This window comes from Pseudophryne corroboree, chromosome 1 (genome assembly GCF_028390025.1).
Source record: "Pseudophryne corroboree isolate aPseCor3 chromosome 1, aPseCor3.hap2, whole genome shotgun sequence".
Classification (NCBI taxonomy): Eukaryota; Metazoa; Chordata; class Amphibia; order Anura; family Myobatrachidae; genus Pseudophryne; species Pseudophryne corroboree.
The window spans coordinates 564,068,464-564,089,309 of record NC_086444.1 but is presented as its reverse complement, the minus strand read 5'-3'; the positions used below and the strand labels follow the sequence as shown (position 1 = coordinate 564,089,309).

Genomic DNA, 20,846 nt, shown 5'->3' with positions numbered 1-20,846 from the left:
TGGTGCAGAATTTTTTTTTTAAAATGACAGGGGCATGCAGGAGATGCTGTCAGTGGGCCACTTTCAGCATTCAGCTACTGCGTGTCGAAGACTGGAGCACCAGCAAACACTCCTGAACCTGCCCTGCCATCACCTGAAGCAAGAGGTGGTAACAAGGTGGAATTCAAATCTACATGCTTCAGAGGATGGAGGAGCAGCAAAAGGCAATTCAAGCCTATACATCCACCTACAATACAGGCAAAGGAGGGGGAATGCACCTGACTCAAGCTCAGTGGAGAATTATTTTCAGTGTTGTGCAAGGTTCTCCGACCCTTTAAACTTGCCACACGTGAAGTCAGTTCAGACACTGCCAGCTTGAGTCAGGTCATTCCCCTCACCAGGCTTTTGCAGAAGCAGCTGGAGAAATTGAAGGAGGAGCTAAGACGGAGCGATTCAACTAAGTATGTGGGACTTGTGGATGGAGACCTTCATTCGCTTTGCCAGGATTCAAGGGTGGTCAATCTGTTGAAATCAGAGCACTAGATTTTGGCCACTGTACTTGATCCTAGGTTTAAAGCCTACATTGTATCTCTATTTCCAGCAGACACAAGTCTGCAGAGGTGCAAAGACCTGCTGGTGAGAAAATTGTCAACTCAAGCGGAACGTGATCCGTCAACAGCTCTTCCTTCATTTTCTCCCGCAACTGGGGCTGCGCGTAAAAGGATAACATTTCTGAGCTCACCCGCTGGTGGTGATGCAGGACAGTCAAGAGCAAGTGTTGACATCTGGTCCTGACTGAAGAAGCTGTCAACAATTACTGACATGTCTACTGTCACTGCATATGATGCTGTCACCATTGAAAGAATGGTGGAGGATTATATTGGTAACAAATCCAAGTGGGCATGTCAGACAGTCTGTACGTATACTAAAGTGTGCATGTCCTGTTTATAAAACATAAGGGAGGGTGGGAGGGCCCAAGGACAATTCCATCTTGCACCTTTTTTTTTCTTTGCGTTATGTGCTCTTTGGGGCCTAGTTTTTAAAACTGCCATCCTGTCTGCCACTGTAGTGCCACTCCTAGATGGGCTAGGTGTTTGTGCCGCCTACTTGGGTCGCTTAGCTTAGTCATACAGCGACCTCATTGCACCTCTTTATATTTCTTTGCATTATGTGCTCTTTGGGGCCTAGTTGTTAAAAGTGCCATCCTGTCTGACACCGCAGTGCCACTCCTAGATGGGCCAGGTGTTTGTGCCACCCACTTGGGTCACTTAGCTTAGTCATACAGCCACCTCGGTGCAACCTTTTGGCCTAAAAATAATATTGTGAGGTGTGACGTGTTCAGAATAGACTGGAAATGAGTGGAAATGAATGTTATTGAGGTTAATAATACCGTAGGATCCAAATTCCCCCCAAATTCTGTGATTTTAGCTGTTTATATATTTTTTTTTTCAAAAAATCATCCACGAGCGGGGATCCAGATCCAAAACCAAAACACAAAACCCAAAAAGTGTCCACCGCACATCTCTAGTAGAAACTAATAATATATAGTGCTATAGTAGTGAATATACAAACGATGGAGATCCCAGATGAACTTCTATATGCTTGTTTAATTGATTTTTGTACAGATGGATGAATGCCTCAGCTGAAAAAGCTTGCAGTTTGTACTAATACATAATAAACCTCATTTACAAAATATGTTAAATGCACAGTGCAAAAATCATATGCTTCTAGATGGTGCAGAGAGGATGAAGCACCGTGTGCAAAGTAACATTAATGTTCAACCTCTTTTCACTTTCATTACATTAAGCTTTTTCAATTTTCTTCTAAAACACTACATGATTAAAGCTGGACACAAATCTAACGATTATCTTCCCAACTAGCCAACTGTTTGGTAATTTTATGAGAGCAAATGACAATTGGCATTTGCTTCCAAATGCTGGAAAACAGATTAAAACAATCATTCAGACATGTTGGGTAAAACTGTTTCATTTAACCAACTTGACTGAATGACTGTATTTGTCTGCTTTACAGTATTTGGTGGCAAATGTCACAGCATTGGAACCTGTGGAAATGCTGTAGAAAACCTAGCCAAAGATGTTTGCGTGTATGTTATTAGTTAGAGGTTAGCTCCGCTCTTATAGTGTGACATCTAATACTGCATACATTATACAGGTTAAATCCATTTCATTACATATTACAAAATATGGGGCAGATGTATTAATCTGGAGGAGGCATAAGGAAGTGATAAACCAGTGATAAATGCAAGGTGATAAACGTACCAGCCAATCAGCTCCAATATGTAAATTAACAGTTAGGAGCTGATTGGCTGGTGTGTTTATCATCTTGCACATATCACTGGTTTATCACTTCCTTATGCCTTCTCCAGGTTAATACATCTGTTTTTAATGGTAACATGGCAATGCGATGGTGAAAATGCAGGCAATTTTTTATAAGTATTCTAGGGCTAACCCTAACCCCAACTCTAACCCACCCCTGCTGCAGCCTAACTCTAACCCTGCCCGCACACAGCCTAATCCTTATTATTTATTACCAGTTATTTATATAGCGCACACACATTCCGCAGCGCTTACAGAGAATATTTGGCCATTCACATCAGTCCCTGCCGCAGTGGAGCTTATAATCTATATTCCCTACCATATGTACATGCATACACATTCACGCTAGGGTTCATTTTTGTTTGGAGCCAATTAACCTATCAGTATATTTTTGATTGTGGGAGTACCCGGAGGAAACCCACATAAGCACAAGGAGAATATACAAACTCCACACAGTTAGGGCCATGGTGGGAATTGAACCCATGATCTCAGTGCTGTGGGCCAGTAATGCTAACTATTACACTGTCCATGCTGCCCATACTTACCATTTGAAGTTGTTGGCATTTTGACCCATCGGGATCCTGCTGACAGTATTGTGAGCGTAAAGATTCAGACTTCTGACCATCGGGATGCTGACTACATGCTGTTTAAACATGGTGATCTGTTGTGGATGGGTATAAGTTGTTGACATTAATAATGTCCACATTTATCACATCAACATTGAAATGTTGACACGATCATAATGTCGACACTGATTAAATTTCAATGAAATGTCAACATATCGTCCCTGGTTTCCCAGTGGTGACTTACATTCTCCAGTCAGCTGCAGCGGCTCCAGCTCCAGTTCATGTGACTGTCACTTCCAGGTGAGACCTCTGATCCTCTGACTTTATGGTAAGCATATCTCCCGCATCCCTATTCCCTATCCCTTACACTCCCTTAGTGCCTATCCCCACCTCCTAAAGCAGCCTATTCCGTGGAACACATCACAATCTGTTGTACTGACTAGAGCATTTCATTGCTCTAAAAAAAACTATTGAGGACAGTGAAATATACTGTATCCAGTTCTACTTATTCTAATTATATAATATATTTTGATATATGTAGTTTATGATCCACCCAATATTTCCTGCTAAACACAAAGTACTGAATGCGAACTAATGCTGTGCAACTTCAGCATAAATATTTAAGATCTGAGTAACTGCTTATTCAACCTATATACAGTTACAGTACAACAGTATATACAGTTACAGTACATTAAATGGGTGTGGAAATAAACCTAGACCCAGCATTGCATCTATGAAAGGGCATGGTTTTCCAATCTCTTTTCTTATCCACACGAAAGAAGAGACTAGTGGTAGAACTAGCGACAGTGCAGCCGATGCATTGCCCCGGAACCCACCACAGTAAAGGGGCCCACAGCTGCCCGCATTACAATGAGTCACACTTACTCATTATATGTCGCAGTCAGCCTCCCATCGCCTGCCGTCAGTACCCAACTCCTCCTGTAACACTGAATTGCCTTTTGCTGCTGCAGACAGGGCCCGGCCAGAGAAGGAGGGGGCGCTTTTCCCTCTCCTGTTCTCTCAGCTCCTCCCCTTTCCTCCGACCCCAAATTTTGCTGTATGAATGAGACACTCCTTGTGTGCTGGGGATCTAATGTCACCATCTCGTGACCGTCCCCAGTGGCAAATGTATTAGGGTGGACTGAGGAGCGGATCAGAGGAGGTAGCCATGTCATGCGCAGCAGTAGCTAGAATCCAGGCCAGAAAGGAAGAGACTAAGGGCCGATTCGTGAACCCCCTGGAGCAGAAGAAGACCTGGCCTAACCAATTTCCTCTCATCTTTCCTCATCTGTCCCCTAGCCACTGGTTCTTCTGTCTTCAGTCTTCCAGTGACTGCCTGCCTACTCTTTGAGGCAGTCCTGCAGCTGTTCATGCTGCCATCAACGGGCATCTGAGGTCACGATCTGTGCAAGGAGTGGAGGAGCTGCCCTCTATGCGCTACAGCTCTACTGCGGACCCAGGTAAGTAAATCATAATATTTTACAAATTTGTTACCCTGTCTCTCTCCCCAAGATCCTGTGCCTCTCCCGTCACCTTGTGCCTCCCCCTATCACCCACAGCCTCTTCCTGTCACTCTCCTGATAACCCTGTGCCTCTCTCCGTCACACTCTGCCTATTCCTGTCAGCCTCTGCCTTTCCTTATGTACCTCTGCATCTCCCAGCCACCCACTGTCTTTCCCTGTCACCTGCTGCCTCTCCCTTTTATCCACTACCTGTCACCATCTGCCTCTCCGTCTCCCACAGCACAGCCTCTCCCCATAACTCCCTGTCACCCTCTTCCTTTTCCTGTCACCCACAGTCTCTCTCCATCACTCTCCATAACTTTCTGCCTCTCCCTGTCCCCTTTACCCACTCAGCATCACCCTCTGTCTCTCCCCATCACCCTGTAATTCTCCCCATCACCTACAGCCTCTCCCCATCACCCACAGTCACTCCCTGTCACTCATCCTCTGCTTCATCCCGTCTCACTCTCCCCTCCTCTACTTTTCCCTATCACTCTCTGCCTCTCCTAATCACCCTCTGCCTCTCCCTTTCACCCTCTCCCCATCACCCTCTGTCTCTCTTAGTTACTCTCTGACCACAGCCTCTCCCTCTCACCTTTTATCCACTCCCTGTCACACTCTACCTTTTCCTGTCACCCAATGCCTCTCCCTGTAACCCTCTGCCACTGCTAATGAGCCACTGCATGTCACCAACTTCCTCTCTCTGTCACTTGCTGCTTTTTCTTGTTACCTTCTCCATGTCACCCACTGCCTCTCACTGTCACCCACTGCCTCTCACTATCACATTCTCCCTCTCACTGTCACCTACCGCCTCTCCTTGTCACCCTCTTCCTCTCCCTGCCACTTACTGTCGTGTGGAATGTTATTAACTTGGAATGAAGAGGAGGAGGTGAGCCCAATGAATATTTTTGCACCCGGGCCCACCACTCACAAGTTCCACCACTGGGAGAGACAGTTACAGTATGAAATTCTTATAAGCTCAAAATCAGGGGAGGAGCATGTGTGCCCCCATGGCAGCGTCCATGCGGCAATAACATGAATATAAAGACACTGAATGAGTGATTTTATGTTCCTCAGTCAGTGTTGTAGGTGCTCCTTAAACCGTGGTGCAATAGGCTACTGCTTGGGTTAACCTAGCATCAGCCCTGCTTAAGTTGCGTGACTTGTAAGGGGTTATGATGTTCCTTCAGTCACTTGAACTGTCACTTATGACGCATCACCACCTATCTTGTTTGTATCTCCATTACTGTAACTCACAGCTTATGGTGTGCTCTAACACCTTGCCCATCACTCTGTAATACCTATCTCAGTAACAGCTGGAATACTGGAAATATTTTGTTACACCGTTTTTCAAAATAGCATTTATACCTTTTTTTTAACAGGATAAAAAAATGTAGTTGCTATTTTTGAACTGCACATCATGTAACACAGTGTCCTTTCAGTAGCAAGCCAGCTTAGACTAAAACTACCCGTCATACTAATATTTAATACATTTTACCATGGCAAATTACAGTCTTTATAAATAGCCATGCTTCTTTTTAACACACCGATATGTCCAAATACCACAAAGTAAATCTAGATTTTAATACTTTTTAAAAATACGTAGCATAATGCAAATAAACATAAATTACAGTGTGATGGACTTCAAGCAATGGTTAAGCAGTTCTCCATCCTGTTCTCAGCTTGTCATTTGGCTATGGGTAAATATGGATACCAAATTTTACATTATGCTGTATCACCAGCCCAAACTCAATCCCACAGTATTTAGATGATTGTCTGCAAGATATGTGATGTAGTGAGCAAAACCCACACAGAAGGCGTTTTCCATGTGTTTTCTTACTTTGCACAAATAAACCAATACATTTTAAAAATAGAAATACCGTATATGTGACACAAATTAACAGCATGACAAACAGTTGCCATAAGCAGCCCAAATAAAGGAGCATTACCTTCTGAGAGAGGATCGAGTGTGTGTATCATTAGCTGGAAGATACTGTTCCTCATAAGACTGTTATGTAGTGACGCTGAGCTGCCACCTCGCTGTAATCTCGGTTTTGTCTGTTGAAAAAAAGGGGAAAAAACTTAGAAAATAGGACATACGGTATGCCAAAAAGCATGTTAGGACAGAATGCAATGATTCCTGAGGGCCCCACACATTTCTACTCTAACCCAAATTACCCTCTTTTTATTGGAAATCTGTTCTAACCCAAATCACCTACTTTATTGGTACAGCAAGTACTTGTCAGTATCTTGACCAAATTGATAACTGGTTTAATTTGCTTTTACAAATCACTCATTCTGTCAGTCAGTGTTTACAGTAGGTAAGGAACATTATCATCTTGATTTTAGAAATGTTAGGAATACTCTTTCTAATGTAAAAGCAGTAAGAAAAGTACTACAAGAGTTAAATGAAAGTACAAATAGAGAATCAATATGGTAGTTCATAGAACTGTGTGCGATTGTGACAACATAAATGTTTGAAATAATAAAACCCCCAAACAAGCGGAATCTTATACTGCACTTCACAGTCTTTGGAGGCCCACAAAGCACAAGTGAGCAAGTTTCTGTATAAGCATACCTAAACCCACCTCAATAATCTAATGTTTGCTTCCTGAGAAACGTTACACTAACTAAAGGCTTGTGCACACGCAGAGATCTGTGCTTAAATTCTAAGCAATCTGAACAGATTGCTTAGATTTTAAGCACGGATCTCTCCGTGTGTCTGCTAGAGATGAGCGCCTGAAATTTTTCGGGTTTTGTGTTTTGGTTTTGGGTTCGGTTCCGCGGCCGTGTTTTGGGTTCGAACGCGTTTTGGCAAAACCTCACCGAATTTTTTTTGTCGGATTCGGGTGTGTTTTGGATTCGGGTGTTTTTTTCAAAAAACCCTAAAAAACAGCTTAAATCATAGAATTTGGGGGTAATTTTGATCCCAAAGTATTATTAACCTCAAAAAACATAATTTACACTCATTTTCAGCCTATTCTGAACACATCACACCTCACAATATTATTTTTAGTCCTAAAATTTGCACCGAGGTCGCTGTGTGAGTAAGATAAGCGACCCTAGTGGCCGACACAAACACCGGGCCCATCTAGGAGTGGCACTGCAGTGTCACGCAGGATGTCCCTTCCAAAAAACCCTCCCCAAACAGCACATGACGCAAAGAAAAAAAGAGGCGCAATGAGGTAGCTGTGTGAGTAAGATTAGCGACCCTAGTGGCCGACACAAACACCGGGCCCATCTAGGAGTGGCACTGCAGTGTCACGCAGGATGGCCCTTCCAAAAAACCCTCCCCAAACAGCACATGACGCAAAGAAAAAAAGAGGCGCAATGAGGTAGCTGACTGTGTGAGTAAGATTAGCGACCCTAGTGGCCGACACAAACACCGGGCCCATCTAGGAGTGGCACTGCAGTATGTATGTATAAAGAAAGAAAAAAAAAACACGGTTAGGTGGTATATACAATTATGGACGGGCTGCCGACTGCCGACACAGAGGTAGCCACAGCCGTGAACTACCGCACTGTACACTGGTTGATAAAGAGATAGTAGTATACTCGTAACAACTAGTATGACACTATGACGACGGTATAAAGAAAGAAAAAAAAATACCACAGTTAGGTGGTATATATTATAATAATAATACAATTATGGATGGACGGACTGCCTGCCGACTGCCGACACAGAGGTAGCCACAGCCGTGAACTACCGCACTGTACACTGGTTGATAAAGAGATAGTAGTATACTCGTAACAACTAGTATGACACTATGACGACGGTATAAAGAAAGAAAAAAAAATACCACAGTTAGGTGGTATATATTATAATAATAATACAATTATGGATGGACGGACTGCCTGCCGACTGCCGACACAGAGGTAGCCACAGCCGTGAACTACCGCACTGTACACTGGTTGATAAAGAGATAGTAGTATACTCGTAACAACTAGTATGACACTATGACGACGGTATAAAGAAAGAAAAAAAAATACCACAGTTAGGTGGTATATATTATAATAATAATACAATTATGGATGGACGGACTGCCTGCCGACTGCCGACACAGAGGTAGCCACAGCCGTGAACTACCGCACTGTACACTGGTTGATAAAGAGATAGTAGTATACTCGTAACAACTAGTATGACACTATGACGACGGTATAAAGAAAGAAAAAAAAATACCACAGTTAGGTGGTATATATTATAATAATAATACAATTATGGATGGACGGACTGCCTGCCGACTGCCGACACAGAGGTAGCCACAGCCGTGAACTACCGCACTGTACACTGGTTGATAAAGAGATAGTAGTATACTCGTAACAACTAGTATGACACTATGACGACGGTATAAAGAAAGAAAAAAAAATACCACAGTTAGGTGGTATATATTATAATAATAATACAATTATGGATGGACGGACTGCCTGCCGACTGCCGACACAGAGGTAGCCACAGCCGTGAACTACCGCACTGTACACTGGTTGATAAAGAGATAGTAGTATACTCGTAACAACTAGTATGACACTATGACGACGGTATAAAGAATGAAAAAAAAACCACGGTTAGGTGGTATATATTATAATAATAATACAATTATGGATGGACGGACTGCCTGCCGACTGCCGACACAGAGGTAGCCACAGCCGTGAACTACCGCACTGTACACTGGTTGATAAAGAGATAGTAGTATACTCATAACAACTAGTATGACACTATGACGACGGTATAAAGAAAGAAAAAAAAATACCACAGTTAGGTGGTATATATTATAATAATAATACAATTATGGATGGACGGACTGCCTGCCGACTGCCGACACAGAGGTAGCCACAGCCGTGAACTACCGCACTGTACACTGGTTGATAAAGAGATAGTAGTATACTCGTAACAACTAGTATGACACTATGACGACGGTATAAAGAATGAAAAAAAAACCACGGTTAGGTGGTATATATTATAATAATAATACAATTATGGATGGACGGACTGCCTGCCGACTGCCGACACAGAGGTAGCCACAGCCGTGAACTACCGCACTGTACACTGGTTGATAAAGAGATAGTAGTATACTCGTAACAACTAGTATGACACTATGACGGTATAAAGAATGAAAAAAAAACCACGGTTAGGTGGTATATATTATAATAATAATACAATTATGGATGGACGGACTGCCTGCCGACTGCCGACACAGAGGTAGCCACAGCCGTGAACTACCGCACTGTACACTGGTTGATAAAGAGATAGTAGTATACTCGTAACAACTAGTATGACACTATGACGACGGTATAAAGAAAGAAAAAAAAATACCACGGTTAGGTGGTATATATTGTAATACAATTATGGATGGACGGACTGCCTGCCGAGTTCCGACTGCCGACACAGAGGTAGCCACAGCCGTGAACTACCGCACTGTACTGTGTCTGCTGCTAATATAGACTGGTTGATAAAGAGATAGTATACAATACATACAACAATATACTACTATACTGGTGGTCAGGCACTGGTCACCACTAGTCACACTGGCAGTGGCACTCCTGCAGCAAAAGTGTGCACTGTTTAATTTTAAATTAATATAATATTATGTACTCCTGGGGGCTCCTGCTATAACAACCTGCAGTGCTCCCCAGTCTCCCCCACAATTATTATAAGCTTTGCCTTTTATACATTGATGTGCAGCACACTGGGCTGAGCTGAGTGCACACAGACTGAGTCACACTGTGTGACTGGCTGCTGCTGTGTATCGTTTTTTTTCAGGCAGAGAACGGATATAGCAGAGAACGGATATATTATATTAAAATAAATAAAAGTTAACTAACAACAACTGCACTGGTCACTGTGGTAAACTCTGTCTGACTCTGCACAATCTCTCTCTCTCTTCTAATCTAATTTCTAATGGAGAGGACGCCAGCCACGTCCTCTCCCTATCAATCTCAATGCACGTGTGAAAATGGCGGCGACGCGCGGCTCCTTATATAGAATCCGAGTCTCGCGAGAATCCGACAGCGTCATGATGACGTTCGGGCGCGCTCGGGTTAACCGAGCAAGGCGGGAGGATCCGAGTCTGCTCGGACCCGTAAAAAAAACATGAAGTTCGTGCGGGTTCGGTTTCAGAGAAACCGAACCCGCTCATCTCTAGTGTCTGCCCCACAGCGATAGCGAAGCGCGGCCCCGTGCGTCGCTACTGCCGGTGTTAGATTGGCCTGCATGCAGGCACAATCTCGCACACCGCTAATGTTGAGCGGGGGGAGAGATGTGTGCTCTGCGGACTGTGATAGATCGGTCAGCACACATCTCTCCCCGTGTGTACGGGGCTTAAGGACTTTAACTGCTGCAAATACACAAAGCATCCATTCAATTATTACACCATCTTTAAACAAAGAGGCAAAAAGAGGCTGATAGTTTAAATAAGAATGATGCTGATGTGTTGTTTATTAACTGTGCTTTTTGTAGCATTTGCTTCCCTCTTCTGTGACCTCCACCATCAGGGTCGGACCGGCCCACAGGGGTACAGGGGAAACTCCCCCTGAGAACCCCACTGCCTGGGGCCCCCAGCTCCTCCTATTGGGATCAGGTTCCAGACTGTGCACCGGAATTATACATTATATATATATATATATATATATATATATATGTTACCTTACACTGCACAGGACTATGGTGTATTTCCTACAGTGCATTGCTGTTATTAATCTAGTACATTATCATGTATGCACTAGCAGTATTTACTATGTATATTTATCAAGAAGCCCAGCCCATGCACTCACTAACAGTTAGGTAACCAATGTGGTGGCTGGCCACACCCCTTCTGGAGACTGGACACACCCCTAAACATGGGCTCCTACAGCTTCATTTCTCCGGTGGGCCCTTCATGCCCCAGTCCGACACTGTCCACCATTAACTGATAGCTGAAAGTGCTAGGGATGATAATGTTGAAGTGAATTTTATGAGGCAGATTTAACAATGCGTGACATGCTTATTATCACTTGTTACGAATTATAAATGGTGCTGTAGCCAATCAGCTCCTAATTGTAATTTTTCAAGCACATGACAGGAATTGAATGGATGGAGCACCATTTATAATTCATAATGAGTGATAACAAGAATATCACTCGTTGTTAAATCTGCCCCTATATCTGAGTGGCTAGCCACAGAAATTCTTAGTTTAACACAGTTTTCAAAACCTTGTGGCTCAGAAGTGGATATGAGGAGAAAAGAGAGTATGCCAGGAGAAAGGGAACACTCTGCTTTATTGAGGAAAATTAACTAAAGCAGAGGTTCCCAAACGCGGTCCTCAAGGCACCCCAACAGTACAGGTTTTAGGTATATTCATGGCTCAGCACAGATGGTTAAATCAAATTGACTAAGGTGCTAATTAAGTCACCTGTGGCCAAGCATGGATACAGTTAAAACCAGGACCGTTGGGATGCATTGAGGACCTTATTTGGGAACCTCTGAACTAAATTGTTGTGGCATTGCTACTTCCTTAAATGAACATGCTAACGTCATACTGTAGTAACCGCTACCATGCGCATGCACATGGTATAATCTGACAATAATAATGTGGACAGTTCTTTTATTTTGTATGATATAGCGACATGTGGCCTTCACACCACAACATTATTATAACAGATAAGTACCTATAAATCAATTGAAAATAATAATAATAATAATAATAATAATAATAATAAAAAGTACTAGTATGCTTTTGTGTTATGAGAGCTTTTCACACAGATAACGTCCTGCTCAGAACCAAGGTCAGGGCCACAGTATGTGAAGTAACAAAGCTAAGCATTGTGCCAGACTACAATATATATTATTATCCTGGGCAGCACATATAGTGTAGTGGTTAGCATTTGTGCCCCACAGCACTGGGGTCTTGGGTTCAATTCCCACCATGGACCTAACTATGTGGAGTTTATATGTTCTCCCTATGCTTGCCTGGAGTTCCTCCAGTGCTCCAGTTTCCTCCCACAATCCAAAAATATACCCGTAAGTTAATTGGCCTTGTGTGTGTGTACATGTGGTAAGGAATGTAGATTGTAAGCTCCACTGGGATAGGGACTGGTGTGAATGACCAAATAGTCTCTGTAAAGTGCTGTGTAATATGTGTGCTCTATCTAAATAACTGGTAATTAAGAATAAAAGATAAATAATTTTTAATCGGGGCTGCTGGTAACAAGTTATTTTTTTTTTTTTTTTTTTTTCAAATAACACAAATGACTGGTTATCCATCACTTTCCCAAAGAACTCTGTTGATGTAAGGACCCACCGCACCTACAGTAGAATGAAGACCGTCACACAATAACCATGGATACTGTAGCTATTCTATGCAAGCTACTAAGCGTAATATAGCAATTATCCAACTGTGTTTTTCTTTAGCTTATGTAATATTTCTTCTTTAGAAGATAACATACATTTTGCAATTCCGCTTCAGAGCACAGTTACTTTTAAAAGAGAGATATGTATAGCATGTTTTATTATTTACCAGTCACACAGGATCATGAGGATCACTAGAGGACAAATAAAAGACAGGCACAAAGCCAGTGATCTAATAAAATAAACAGCTTAAAGCTGCCACAGAATATAACAAGGGGAGTTTGAGTAAAAGAAAAAGCTCAGTAGTTACAGAAATTTTTGCTTGCAGCGATCAAACAAATTTACCTATTGCATATTCACAGACTTTGAGGGATTCCACTCTGGGAGATCCTTGGGTGGGGTCTCAGGTGTTAGTGTGAAAAGCAAACAGTGCATTCTCAACGGCTGTTCCAATAAGAGTATCTGCACGGGAGCACTACTTCATACGGGGCGCAATGCAACTGCCGCCACAACCGGGGCCCGTGACCACTACTGGCAGAACTGCGCCCACCACAGCTGGTGCTAACTTTTGGCCCGAACAGTGATGAATTCCACCAGGTGGCTCAGCCGTGGCCTGGACTGTGAACTATGGGGGTCATTCCGAGTTGTTCGCTCGGTAAATTTATTCGCATCGCAGCGATTTTCCGCTTAGTGCGCATGTGCAATGTTCGCACTGCGATTGCGCCAAGTAAATTTGCTATGAAGTTAGGAATTTTACTCACGGCTTTTTCATTGTTCAGGCGATCGTAATGTGATTGACAGGAAGTGCGTGTTTCTGGGCGGAAACTGGCCGTTTTATGGGTGTGTGCGGAAAAACGCTACAGTTTCTGGGAAAAACGCGGGAGTGGCTGGAGAAACGGAGGAGTGTCTGGGCGAACGCTGGGTGTGTTTGTGACGTCAAACCAGGAACGACAAGCACAGAACTGATCGCAGATGCCGAGTAAGTCTGGAGCTACTCAGAAACTGCTAAGAGAGGTGTAATCGCAATATTGCGAATACGTCGTTCGCAATTTTAAGATGCTAAGATTCACTCCCAGTAGGCGGCGGCTTAGCGTGAGTAAATCTGCTAAAAACAGCTTGCGAGCGAACAACTCGGAATGACCCCCTATGAGCAGTAAAGGTCATGCAGCATTACGCCCTCCCGGTCACACAGTACACTCTCTGCAGTAGTGATTGAGTTACTAAGGTGGCTGAGGGTGACGGAGGGTCTACTGTTATGTTACTTCCATCCATGGGGCCATGATGATACAATTTGCAGCCAATTTCTGCAGCATTATCATGGCCTTTGCAGAAGTGGACAGGATGTGGGAAGTGTCTAGTACTGCAATAGTCAGATATATTATTTCCAGTTGTAGTGTAATAAAAAAAAAAAAAATGAACGGAAACATCGGATTTGTTGTTATAAGTTTTCAAGGAACCAGTTTTCAGAATCTAACATAAAATAAGAATTTACTCACCGGTAATTCTATTTCTCGTAGTCCGTAGTGGATGCTGGGAACTCCGTAAGGACCATGGGGAATAGCGGGCTCCGAAGGAGGCTGGGCTCTCTAGAAAGATCTTAGACTACCTGGTGTGCACTGGCTCCTCCCACTATGACCCTCCTCCAAGCCTCAGTTAGGTACTGTGCCCGGACGAGCGTACACAATAAGGAAGGATTTTGAATCCCGGGTAAGACTCATACCAGCCACACCAATCACACCGTACAACTCGTGATATGAAACACAGTTAACAGTATGAAACAATAGAGCCTCTCAACAGATGGCTCAACAATAACCCGATTTAGTTAACAATAACTATGTACAAGTATTGCAGATAAACCGCACTTGGGATGGGCGCCCAGCATCCACTACGGACTACGAGAAATAGAATTACCGGTGAGTAAATTCTTATTTTCTCTAACGTCCTAGTGGATGCTGGGAACTCCGTAAGGACCATGGGGATTATACCAAAGCTCCCAAACGGGCGGGAGAGTGCGGATGACTCTGCAGCACTGAATGAGAGAACTCCAGGTCCTCCTCAGCCAGGGTATCAAATTTGTAGAATTTTGCAAACGTGTTTGCCCCTGACCAAGTAGCTGCTCGGCAAAGTTGTAAAGCCGAGACCTCTCGGGCAGCCGCCCAAGACGAGCCCACCTTCCTTGTGGAATGGGCATTGACAGATTTTGGCTGTGGCAGGCCTGCCACAGTATGTGCAAGCTGAATTGTACTACAAATCCAACGAGCAATAGTCTGCTTAGAAGCAGGAGCACCCAGCTTGTTAGGTGCATATAGGATAAACAGCGAGTCAGATTTTCTGACTCTAGCCGTTCTGGAAACATATATTTTCAGTGCCCTGACCACGTCTAGCAACTTGGAGTCCTCCAAGTCCCTAGTAGCCTAGGCACCACAATAGGCTGGTTCAGGTGAAACGCTGACACCACCTTTGGGAGAAACTGGGGACGAGTCCTCAATTCTGCCCTATCCATATGGAAATTCAAATAAGGGCTTTTACAAGACAAAGCCGCCAACTTTGATACTCGCCTGGCAGAAGCCAAGGCCAATAACATAACCACCTTCCACGTGAGATATTTCAGATCCACGGTTTTTAGTGGTTCAAACCAATGTGATTTTAAGAAACTCAACACCACGTTGAGATCCCAAGGTGCCACAGGAGGCACAAACGGGGGCTGACTCTGCAGCACTCCTTTTATAAATGTCTGAACTTCAGGTACTGAAGCTAGTTCTTTTTGAAAGAAAATCGACAGAGCCGAGATCTGTACCTTAATGGAACCCAATTTAAGGCCCATAGTCACTCCTGCTTGCAGGAAATGCAGAAATCGACCTAGTTGAAATTCCTCTGTTGGGGCCCTTTCGGCCTCACACCATGCAACATATTTTTGCCATATGTGGTGATAATGAGTTGCTGTAACCTCTTTCCTGGCTTTAGTAAGCGTAGGAATGACTTCCTCCGGAATGCCCTTTTCCTTCAGGATCCGGCGTTCAACCGCCATGCCGACAAACGCAGCCGCGGTAAGTCTTGGAACAGACAGGGCCCCTGCTGCCGCAGGTCCTGTCTGAGTGGCAGAGGCCATGGGTCCTCTGATATAAATTCTTGAAGTTCTGGGTACCAAGCTCTTCTTGGCCATCCACGAGTATCGTTCTTACTCCTCGCCTTCTTATTATTCTCAGTACCTTTGGTATGAGAGGCAGAGGGGAGAACACATAAACCGACTGGTACACCCACGGTGTTACCAGAGCGTCCATAGCTATCGCCTGAGGGTCCCTTGACCCGGTGCAATATCTTTTATAGCTTTTTGTTGAGGCGGGACGCCATCATGTCCACCTGTGGCCTTTCCCAATGGTGTACAATCCTATTGGAAGACTTCTGGAGGAAGTCCCCATTCTCCCGGGTGGAGGTCGTGTCTGTTGAGAAGATCTGCTTCCCAGTTGTCCACTCCGGGAATGAACACTGCTGACAGTGCTAACACATGATTTTCCGCCTATCGGAGAATCCTTGTGGCTTCTGCCATCGCCATCCTGCTTCTTGTGCCGCCCTGTTGGTTTACATGGGCGACTGCCGTGATGTTGTCTGATTGGATCAGTACCGGCTGGTTTTGAAGCAGAGGCCTTGCCGGCCTCAGGGCATTGTAAATGGCCCTCAGGTCCAGAATATTTATGTGTAGGGAAATAACCTGACTTGACCAAAGTCCCTGGAAATTTCTTCCCTGTGTGACTGCCTCCCAGCCTCAAAGGCTGGAATCCATGGTCACTAGGACCTAGTCCTGTATGCCGAACCTGCGGCCCTCTTGAAGATGGGCACTCTGCAGCCACCACAGTAGAGATACCCTGGTCCTTGGAGACAGGGTTATCAGCCTATGCATCGGAAGATGCGATCCGGACCACTTGTCCAACAGGTCCCTCTGAAAAGTTCTTGTATGGAACCTGCCTAATGGGATTGCTTCGTAGGAAGCTACCATTTTTCCCAGGACTCGCGTGCAATGATGCACCGCTACCTATTTTGGCTTCAGGAGGTCTCTGACTAGAGATGACAACTCCTTGGCTTTCTCCTCCGGGAGAAACACTATTTCTGGTTTATGTCCAGAACCATCCCCAGGAACAGTAGACGTGTCATAGGAACCAGCTGTGACTTTGGACTGTTTAGAAACCAACCATGCTGTTGTAGCACTTTCCAAAATAGTGCTACCCCGACTACCAACTGCTCCTTGGACCTCGCCCTTATAACGAGATTGTCCAAGTACGGGATAATTACAACTCCCTTTTTTTGAAGGAGTATCAACATTTCGGCCATTACCTTGATAAAACACCCTCGGTGCCATATACAGTCCAAACGGCAGTGTCTGGACTTGGTAATGGTAATCCTGTACCACAATCTGAGGTACTCCTGGCGAGGATGGTAAATGGGGACATGCAGGTAAGCATCCTTGATGTCCCAGGATACCATGTAATCCCCCTCGTCCAGGCTTGGAATAACCGCCCTGAGCGATTCCATCTTGAACTTGAATTTTTGTGTTCAAGGATTTTAAATATAAAATGGGTCACACCGAACCATGCGGTTTCGGTACCCCAACCCGTGTGGAATAGTAACCCCGTCCTTGTTGAAGTAGGGGCACCTTGAGTATTACCTGCTGGGAATACCGCTTATTAATTGCCTCTAGCACAGCCTCCCTGCCTGAGGGAGTTGTCAGCAAGGCATATTTTAGGAAACGGCTGGGGGGAGACATCTCGAATTCCAGCTTGTACCCCTGAAATACTACTTGAAAGAAACAGGGATCCACCTGTGAGCGAGCCCACTAATTGCTGAAATTTTTGAGACGGCCCCCCACCGTACCTGGCTACACCTGTGGAGCACCCGCGTCATGGTGTGGCCTCACAGGAGGCGGGGGAAGAATCTTGATTCTGGGAACAGGCTGACTGGTGCAGCTTTTTTCCCTCTACCCTTGTCTCTGTACAGAAAGGAAGCGCCATTTGACCCGCTTGCTTTTCTGAAGCCGAAAGGACTGTACCTTTGTCTGTGAGGAAACCTGAGGTAAAATTATTTCTTCCCAGCAGTTGCTGTGGATACGAGGTCCCAGAGACCATCCCCAAATAATTCCTCACCCTTATAAGGCTCTCTATGCGCTTTTTAAGTCAGCATCACCTGTCCAGTGACAGGTCTCTAATATCCTCCTGACAGAATGGACATTACATTTATTTTGGATGCCAGTCGGCAAAATATCCCTCTGTGCATCCCCCATATATAAGACGACGTCTTTAATATGTTTTTATGTTTGCCAACTAGTATCCCTGTTTGACAGGGTCACCGACCACGCTGCAGCAGCACTATCTGCAGGTCTCAGTCTAGTACCTGAGTGTGTAAATACAGACTTCAGGATAGCCTCCTGTTTTTTATCAACAGGTACCTATTAAAGTGGCCGTATCCTAAGACGGCAGTGCCACCTTTTTTGACAAACGTGTGAGCGCCTTATCCACCCTAGGGGATATCTCCCAGCGTAACTTATCCACCTGGCGGGAAAGGGTACGCCATCAGTAACTTTTTATAAATTACCAGTTTCTTAACGGGGGAACCCACGCTTTCACACACTTCATTTATTCAACTGATGGGGGAACAAAACACTGCCTGTTTTTTCTCCCCAAACCTAAAACCCATTTTTAGAGGTGCTTGGGTTAAAGTCAGAAATGTATAACACATTTTTTATTGCCGGGATCACGTCACGGATGTTCCTAGTGGATTGTGTATATGTCTCCACCTTGTCGACACTGGAGTCAGACTCCGTGTCGACATCTGTGTCTGCCATCTGAGAGAGCGGGCGTTTTTGAGCCCCTGATGGCCTTTGAGACGCCTGGGCAGGCGCGGGCTGCGAAGCCGGCTGTCCCACAGCTGTTACGTCATCCACCCTTTTATGTAAGGAGTTGACACTGTCGGTTAATACCTTTCACCTATCCATCCACTCTGGTGTCGGCCCCACAGGGGGCGACATCACATATATCGGCCTCTGTTCTGTCACCATATAAGCCTCCTCATTCAACATGTCGACACAGCCGTACCGACACACCGCAGACACACAGGGAATGCTCTAAACGAGGACAGGACCCACAATAGCCCTTTGGGGGGACAGAGTAAGAGTATGCCAGCACACACCAGAGCGCTATATATATACAGGGACTAACTGAGTTATGTCCCTAATAGCTTTTATATAATATACTGTATACAGTGCCAATTTTAATGCTCCCCCTCTCTTTTCCCTCTTACTGTACTGTAGAATTGCAGGGAAGAGCCAGGGAGCTTCCCTCCAGCCGAGCTGTGAGAGAAAAATGGCGCCAGTGTGCTGAGGAGATAGGCTCCGCCCCTTTTTCGCGGCCTATTCTCCCGTTTTTTATGGAATTCTGGCAGGGGTATTTACCTCATATATAGCCCCTGGGGCCATATATTGAGGTATTTTAGCCAGCCAAGGTGTTTTTATTGCTGCCTCAGGGCGCCCCCCCCAGCGCCCTGCACCCTCAGAGACCGGAGTGTGAAGTGTGTGAGAGGAGCAATGGCGCACAGCTGCAGTGCTGTGCGCTACCTTGGTGAAGACAGAGTCTTCATGCCGCCGATTTTCCGGACCATCTTCTTGCTTCTGGCTCTGTAAGGGGGACGGCAGCGCGGCTCCGGGACCGAACATCAAGGCTGGGCCTGCGGTCGATCCCTCTGGAGCTAATGGTGTCCAGTAGCCTAAGAAGCCCAATCCGGCTGCAAGCAGGCGAGTTCGCTTCTTCTCCCCTTAGTCCCTCGCTGCAGTGAGCCTGTTGCCAGCAGGTCTCACTGAAAATAACAAATTCTAAGACTATAACTTTCTAAGAGCTCAGGAGAGCCCCTAGTGTGCATCCAACCTCGGCCGGGCACGAAATCTAACTGAGGCTTGGAGGAGGGTCATAGTGGGAGGAGCCAGTGCACACCAGGTAGTCTAAGATCTTTCTAGAGTGCCCAGCCTCCTTCGGAGCCCGCTATTCCCCATGGTCCTTACGGAGTTCCCAGCATCCACTAGGACGTTAGAGAAATATACGTGCATTTATGGTATGACCCTGAGATCCTGTAAATTTCAAGCGCATCCCCAGTTACAACTGAAGAGGGGTAACTAGGCTGAAAGCCTGAAACGTGGCATTCTCACAAAGTCAAGGATCACAGAGGTCGACATGCTCTACGCAGATTTGGATGTAGTTGTATCAATTCCAGGCAGATCGCTTGCACCAAGTATAGGCTACTGCAAGTGCAGCCTGAGCCAAACATATAGGTAAGAGGCCAGTGCACTGCAAAGATGTGTACAACTCTGCGTGCCGGCATTAACATTTATATACCTGTACACATTTATTTCCATGTACACAGAGCAGGAACACAAATTCCCAATTCTAACCAGCACTTCATCAGGCCCACTTCTATTTAATGACAATTTTACACGTGTTTGGGGGTTTCATATAGCTTTCAAAAGTCGGCTTTGTAAATCTCTCCTTGTAGCATAGTAGCCGAGTTTCTGCTGCCCCCTCCAAGAAGAGGGCAGCCAGCTGAACACAGCTTCGAGCAGAGCAGGAGGCTGAACTGGGGGTGTGGTTTCTGTGATCACATCATCATGGCCACGCCGCTGCTGTACAATGCCAATTACCAGCATTTCACAGCAGGGGGCATGGTGACAACATAGAGCGAATCGCGTCATCGCCCGGCTTAGTCGAGGGGTAGCAGCCAGCTCCAGGAGACTGGACTACTTTTGGCGAAAATATGTTGCTTGGTGTGAGGCCAGGAATGCCCCTACGGAGGAATTCCAGCTGGACCGTTTCCTTCACTTCCTACAGTCAGGAGTGACTTTGGGCCTAAAATTGGGTTCCATTAAGGTCCAGATTTCGGCCCTATCCATTTTCTTTCAAAAAGAGCTGGCTTCTCTACCTGAAGTTCAGACGTTTGTAAAGGGAGTGCTGCATATTCAGCCCCCTTTTGTGCCTCCAGTGGCACCTTGGGATCTTAACGTGGTGTTGACTTTCCTGAAATCCCACTGGTTTGAACCACTCAAAACGGTGGAATTGAAGTATCTCACGTGGAAGGTGGTCATGCTACTAGCCTTGGCTTCGGCTAGGCG

General features: G+C 45.2%; 1 protein-coding gene across 5 annotated transcripts in view; it reads right to left on the bottom strand.

Moving 5' to 3' along the window:
- SLC24A2 (solute carrier family 24 member 2) overlaps positions 1-20,846 on the bottom strand; it is a 491,146-nt gene that overhangs the window by 159,786 nt on the left and 310,514 nt on the right. For all 5 annotated transcript variants that reach the window (XM_063914167.1, XM_063914168.1, XM_063914169.1 and 2 more), the window contains one exon: positions 6,333-6,441. In XM_063914167.1, the coding sequence (XP_063770237.1) occupies positions 6,333-6,441 (109 nt within the window). The remainder of the gene's footprint in view (positions 1-6,332; positions 6,442-20,846) is intronic.